At 53.3% G+C, this 6,924-nt stretch overlaps 1 protein-coding gene across 2 annotated transcripts; it reads right to left on the reverse strand.

The window, feature by feature from the left end:
• Window positions 1-1,195: 1,195 nt before the first annotated feature.
• HDHD3 (haloacid dehalogenase like hydrolase domain containing 3) lies at window positions 1,196-4,470 on the reverse strand. 2 transcript variants are annotated; one of them, XM_006061237.4, is made up of 3 exons: window positions 4,417-4,445; window positions 4,171-4,219; window positions 1,196-2,658 (listed from the first exon to the last, which is right to left on the reverse strand). In XM_006061237.4, the coding sequence occupies exon 3, from the start codon at window positions 2,494-2,496 to the stop codon at window positions 1,741-1,743; it is 756 nt and encodes a 251-aa protein (XP_006061299.3). In that variant the 5' UTR covers window positions 2,497-2,658; window positions 4,171-4,219; window positions 4,417-4,445; the 3' UTR covers window positions 1,196-1,740. The 2 variants fall into 2 exon arrangements, with proteins under 2 accessions (XP_006061299.3, XP_025138049.3); XM_025282264.3 differs by lacking the exon at window positions 4,171-4,219 and having other exon boundaries at window positions 4,417-4,470.
• Window positions 4,471-6,924: the final 2,454 nt, after the last annotated feature.

Consider the following 6,924-nt stretch of genomic DNA (forward strand, 5'->3'; position numbering starts at 1 on the left):
GAACACCGTCCCAAGGCAGTCTTACCTACAACTTACCTGTAAGGCTCTTGGGCTCAAAGATGGAGGACAGGGCCTTCCCCACTCTGAAGTTCATTCAATAATTTACTAAACACTGGGTGGGTCAAATCAACTTTTTCAGTTGACATGACTTCTGAGGCCCTTGCAGCTCTGAAACCACAGCTCATGACCTTTGAGTCCTCACTGCTTGACAACTGGAAATTAATGTTTAGTCACCTGGCCTTGGCACTAAGCCCAAAGAAGACAGATCCACAAGAGGTTTGGCCAAGTCTAAGAAGAGCTTCCTGTTTTTGCCTGAGCACAGACTCTGCTTAAAACCTAGGTCAAAGCCATTTCTTCTATGCGGCACCTAAAGGTCTTCATGCTATTCTCCCCTCCCCCAGCTACCAATCTACCTTCCCACAGCAGCCTTGGGTCCACAGTTCATGCGCCTGCTCCCAAGAGTGCCCCTCTTATCTGTCTGCCCATCTGTGGGCCACTCCCAGTTCAGGGTCAACTCCAGAGCTCTCCCCAGCTATTGGCACGAGGACATATCCTGTGTATGTGCCTGTCTGTGCCTTTTACCTGTAGTACCCCTGGACTTGGCACTAGACAGGGCACAGGTGTCCAGTAAACACCAAGTAGAGAGAAGCATGAAGGGGGAAAGACAGGAAGAGACATGGAATTTCTCCAATGATCCCCCCCCCACCCTTCCCTGCACTCCTGCCAGTTGAGCTCCAGTCCCTGTTCCCTGTGCTTTCCCACCCTGCCACTATCCCTGTGACCAGGGTGCCCTTCAACACTGCCATCCTTAGGACATCTTCTCTATTCTCCCTGGATCTCCACGGCATCATGTCTCATGTGACACAGATCATTTTCTACTAGAAGTCAGGCCAATGGGCTCTGGAGTCAGACCAGCCTAAAGAGAACCCCAGCTCCTGCAGGTACTAGCTGTGACTCAGGCAGGCTACCTAACCCACAAATCCATCTCCTCATCTGTAAGGTGGAAGTCACACTTGCAAGGCCCACTAGTTATGTATACATACATAAGGCCCTGGCAGAGCATTTAACACACTGCAGGCCTACATCAGCTGCAATTGTTGTGTTCCTTGTCTAAAACTTCCTTCAGGGAATTCTCTGAAGACCCGGGGTTCGATCCGTAGTCAAGGAACGAAGTAAGATCCCACAAGCCACATGGCACAGTTAAGAATTTTTTTTAAATTGTTTGCCCTTCAGACTATGCAGTCCTAGAGGGCAGCATCCTCACAGCTCAGCTTAGTGTCCTGGTTACCTAACTAAGCTCCTCTGATCTCTAGGCTTCCCAGGGGGAGAATCACAGAGACTTCATGAATGGAAGAAGGACCCCAGGACCTCTGCTTCAACCCTAGCAATTTCTCGCTTTTCCTGTTTTGCATGTTGGGGTTCCACATAAGTACTCCCATGACAAAAGGCCCTGCTGCTAAAAGAAAGTTTGAAAGTGCTGGTTCTGAAGCTATTTGGGCCCTCATGAATCTTGTTGGAGGTGAGGGGGACTCGCGGTGGAAAAGGGACACGGGTGTGATGAATGAATCCTCTCAGAGACCAGGAGCTGGTTGGTGGGGCAGGGCTGAAAGGCACACTCAAGGCTTTGTAGTCAGAACGTGTTATTGAGGCTGCAGGGGGAGGGGCAAAGGCCAGATCTTGGGAAGAAAAGGGCTCCCTGTCTCCAGTGTTTGTTGGCCCCAGCCACTTCCCTCACCAGACTCAATGCCTTGCCAGGGATCCCTCCAGGTAGTCAAGGGCAGGCAGGAGATGGGACAGTGAGGGGAGAAAGTGTTCCTGGGGTACAGAATCCTTTACCGCAGGGTCCAAAGGCTCGGGGCCAGCCACCAGGAAGCTGTGCATGCCTACAGCCCGTGCTCCCTTGTAATCACATTGGTAACTGTCCCCAATATGGGCTCCCACCGCTGGTTCCACCTTAGCAAGGTGCAAGGCCTCATGGAAAATACGGGGGTCGGGCTTGGGCCAGCCGGCAGCCTCAGAGGTCAGCACAAAGTCGAAGTGTTCCCGCAGGCCAACACCTTCCAGGATGTCCTCTAGTCGTCGGTCAAAGTTGGAGACCACTGCCAGCTTCAGGCCTCGTTTTCGGCACCCCCTAAGGGTGGCCTCAGCCCCCTCCAACACCTGCCAGGTGCTAGGACTGCTGAAGTCCTTGTACAGCTGCTCAGCGATGGGGGCCACAGCCTGGGCATCCCGAACACCAGCCTGGTGGAAGGTCTGCTGGACCAAATCCAGCCACCACTGGCGGGAGGTGAGGCCGTGGCTCAGGCCATAGTTGGGGAAGCTCTGGTTCTGAGCCTTGTACGCTTGCTTGAAGGCCTGTCCCAGGGCTGTGGCTTCCACCTCCAGCCCATGGGCCCGGGCCTTAGTGGCATATTCCACTCCCACGGGGTGGCGGAGCCTGAGCAGCGTGTCCTTCACGTCCCACGTCAGCAGTCGTAACTGTAGCCGGTGTGCCATGGGTCTGCAGGAGGGTGGCCAGTCCACCCTAGGTCAGCCCCTTCCTCAGGTCCCAGGTTGAGCTAGACAAGACCACCCTCACCCAACCTGATGGTCTTCTCTTTCCAGGCTTCGTGGGTTAGATCTGCTGGCACTTAGGTAATGGCTTCACAGCAGAAAATCCTGGAATGAGAGGGCAAGTGAGGTGGAAGTTCAGGCTTTGGAGTCAGAGACAGAATGGGTTCAAATTCTGATGCTGCCAACTCACTGTGAGAGCCGGAGTGTCTCTGATGCTGTCTCCTCATGTGTAAGGAGAGCAGAGTGACTCAACCTCACATGACTACTGCACCAAATAAGATTTCTCTGTTCCTTCCACCTATTATGTGCTATATGCTAGGAAAGGGACAGACTTGTAGCCCTCGTGACATTCACAGGCATTAAAGAACAGGGGATACAGCTATCAGACAAAGAAGGAAGGCAGCAGGTACCATGAGGATATCAATCCAGAAACCTGATTTAGACTTTGTTTGTGGGGAAATTCCTAAGCAAGTGTAGTTTCACTGGCAATTTGAGAAGGCCGAATCAGCAAATGTGCTGTGTTGTGCATAGTCGTTCAGTTGTGTCCAACTCTTTGAGACCCCATGGACTGTAGCCTGCCAGGCTCCTCTGTCCATGGGGATTCTCCAGGCAAGAATAGTGGAGTGGGTTACCATGCCCTCCTCCAGGGGATCTTCCCAACCCAGGGATGAAACCCAGGTCTCCTGCATTGCAGGCAGATTCTTTACCATCGGAGCCTCCAGGGAAGCCCAGGGCCTTGTAGGTCAAGATAAGGTAACAATTATTTTGACTGCTATTACTATTGTTGGGAATGTGAAAAACAGTAGAGTCTTAGCAAACCATCTGATCAACCCCTTAGTCAAGGGGAAAGACTGAGCCAGAGAGGGATAGATACTTGCCTAAGGTCGCAGCCAGTCAGCAGCACTGCCAGGACTAGAATCCAAACCTCCAGATCCTCTGGTCAGTACTTCCTTCCACTGCTTAGACGTACTTGGAGTATTCAAGAATCTGATTTTGGTGAACCTCTACAGCTCAGGGCAAAGACAGGATAGAGCAGCCTGGTCCTGCCCGTCTTAAAACCTCCCTGAGCCCCAGATATAACGCCTGCCTGGGTGGAGAGCCAGTGACAGGTTCCTGACTCAGTGCACAGAAAACAAATTTCTCAGCCTAAAATCTATAGGCTGGAGGCAGCTTCTTGCCCAGAGCCGATTCCAGACACCCAACCTGTTCAGTAGAAACCTAAGGGGCCAGAGTTCAAAGTGCAGCTAAGTCGTTGCTGAGGGACAGACCAGGCTGGTGAATCTGGGGACAACCCTTAAAGGAAGTTTGGCAACGAAATTTCAGTCTGGAACTTAGGGAGACCCGTCCAAAGATACTCCCACGTGGCAGGTGGGTAGATGAAGGCCCAGAGAGGGTCGAGAACTCGTCCAGAGTCAGGCAGGGAACCACTGGCACAGCATTTTCCATTTCTGGAAGCCGGCGTTGGGGCTTCTGGCTGCCGGCCTAAATTGCTCACCTCCCTTCCCATTTCCAGGACTCGGTGGCGGCAAATTCCAGGTAGCCTGCCCTAGGGCGACCTATCTACGCCTGACGTATGCAGCGGAACCTGTGGCGCCAGTCCCCGGGCCCACGACCTACCTGCCTCACGGGGAAGTAGGTCAGGAAGGAAGCTGCAGCAGCACAGCCGCTAGGGAGAAGAGAGAAGCCGCAGACGCTCGGCGGCGCCCCTTTTCTGGCGAATCCTAGACCTCCTCCTGCTCCTCAGTCTCTCCCCATTCCGCCCCCTCTGCCTCCTCCGCCCCCTCCGCCCCCTCCGCCTCCTCGGCCCCTCCGCCTCCTCCGCCCCGCCTCCTCCGCTTCCTCCTCCTCCTCTCTTCTCCTCACCATGTCTCCCCGCCTCCTCCGCCTCCGCCGCCTGTCTCCGCCCGGCCTCCTCCGCTTCTTCCGGCCCTCTGCCCCCGCCTCACCGCCCCGCCCTCCCGCCTCTCTCCGCCCCACATCCTCTCCCTCCACCGCCTCTTCGCCCCGCCTCCTCCACTTCTCCCCGCCCCGCCTCCTCCTCTTCTTACGCCTCTCCGCCCCGCCCCTCCGCCTGTCCCCGCCCCTCCGCCTGTCCCCGCCCCTCCGCCTGTCCCCGCCCCTCCGCCTGTCCCCGCCCCTCCGCCTGTCCCCGCCCCTCCGCCTGTCCCCGCCCCTCCGCCTGTCCCCGCCCCTCCGCCTGTCCCCGCCCCTCCGCCTGTCCCCGCCCCTCCGCCTGTCCCCGCCCCTCCGCCTGTCCCCGCCACGTCCCTCCGCCTCTCCCCGCCCACACCGCTTCCCCTCTGCTGCTTCTCCGCTCGTTCCGGCGGCACCTTCACCTCACTGTATACGGCGCTCTAGTCACCAGCCCTCACCACCCTTCGCTGCCCTCCTCTTCCCTTCCATGACCTTCTCTGCCCCTTCGTAAGGCCCCACACCCTCTCGGTTCCAGGTCCCGCACCGCACCAATCAGCTTGATCGCTTTAGGCCCTCCCTGCGTGCTCCTGGCCTCCCCATCCTAGCCCAGTCGGCCTCACGGTCCCTCTCATTTACACTCTGTGCTCTCCCCGCTCATTCCGCTCCACCCCCACCCCCCCACCGAAGTTCCTTCTCCGCCTGCCTTGGTTTCGGAGCCCCCCTCCCCCCAGGTGCCCAGGCTGATTGGGAGGAGGGGATTTCTGTCCTGGTCTGGCCTGGAGAGTGCTGGGTAAACTTGGCCAAGGCGCTGCCCCTCTGTGGTCTTGAGTCCCCAATAGGTACTCGGAGAGAATTGCTTTCTGTTGAAAACTTGTCTTAACCCAAGACAATTTGCTGAGGGTAGAGTCCTCTGTAGAAACCTGATTTTTTTTTTCTTTGATGAAAAAAGAAGTCAAAATCTTAGGTGTCTGTGCACCGCAGTGATGCCTAATAGAAATACAGAGACAGTTTGGCAGGAAAGAGAAAGCATAGCTTTATTTCTTTGCCAGGCAGAGGGCATGCAGCAGGCTAATGCCTCAGATAATGTTTCCCCTTCCCTGGGGAAAAGGGAGAGGTCTTATAGTCGAGGCTTTGCTCACGGGTATGTGATACGGTTCAAGGCAGTGACAATCTTGCATTCTCTTGTCTGCAAAGTTTTAAAATGGCCATAACATTTGAGTCTGGTCGTCAAAGAGGTTATTGGCTGGTAACCTTTTTGAAATGAAGAATGCCAAGGGAGTTACAAGGGTGTGTAGGGGAAAAGAATGCCAGGTGCAGGATAGAATTCACAGATAGTCAGAGAGTGATTAAGGAATTAAATTTGTGAAGGAAGTCTAGTTGTGTGCACTAGAAACAGCTCGAGTAAAACTAGAACCACTGGACTCTTCCAGGCCTATTCTTGGGGGTTTTATAGCCGTTTACTCATTCCTTTATTTCCCTTGGTTGTTAGCAGTAAAAAAAAACCCCACTTTTCCATTTCTGTTTAACAAATTCCCCACTGCTAGTTCTTTTCTTCCATTTTGGTGGATGAAGGGAATCAGGCATTGTTCTCATCTGGCTGAGGATAAAATTTCAGTGTCATTCCACTTGACGAACATCAGCTGTTGGGCCCAGGAGCCCATCTATCTCCTACTTCAAAAGTAGTCATGCTCATCTCAAAAATCTTTGAAAATACAAAGCAACAGCCCAACCTCATTCATTCACCAACTGCTTATTGAGGGCACTAACTTTGTGCTGACCTTATCTGCTCTATGTCTGACACCCTGTTCTTCACTGAGGATATATACAATGAGAAACAAGACAGGGTTTCTGCCTTCAAGGAACAGGGGCAGGCAGAAAAAAATCAAGTAAATAAACAAGATCTCACAGGTGGTAAGAGCTAGGGAGGTAGAAAACAGTGGTTTCATGAACAGTGACAGGGGACTTCTTTGGATGTACCAGTTAGGCGGGGAGCAAAGATCTGAAGGGCAACCAAGCGAAGATTAAGGATAAGTACAGCTGAGCAAGAGCAATGGCCTCTCCATTGTCCAACCACTTCCCAGGGATTGCTGCAGTTTGGGTTTTTATGCTAATAGACCATTTTCTAGGAGCACACAAACATGCATGCGATTTTATTCCTTTCTTCCCTCCACTTCTTTTGTTTTTTGTTTTGTTTTCAAACAAAACATCCCTCTGTATTCCAAGGCTGCTCTGTTGATTTTATTCAGAACTGCCTCACCCTCACCGGTCTCAGGCCTGGGAGGAAATACAAAGTTCAGAGTCACAGACCTTGGCCGGCAAGGGAGAGCTTGACTCGGGTAAGTTTTTCAGCAGAGAAGGCAGCCTTGAGAGTCACAGGAAAGCCAATGATAAGTCCTGCCATTTTGAAATAAATTTTTTTTTTTAAATTACCCAGTTCAAAAATAGGTCCATGTCATT

This window comes from Bubalus bubalis, chromosome 3 (genome assembly GCF_019923935.1).
Source record: "Bubalus bubalis isolate 160015118507 breed Murrah chromosome 3, NDDB_SH_1, whole genome shotgun sequence".
Taxonomy (NCBI): Eukaryota; Metazoa; Chordata; class Mammalia; order Artiodactyla; family Bovidae; genus Bubalus; species Bubalus bubalis.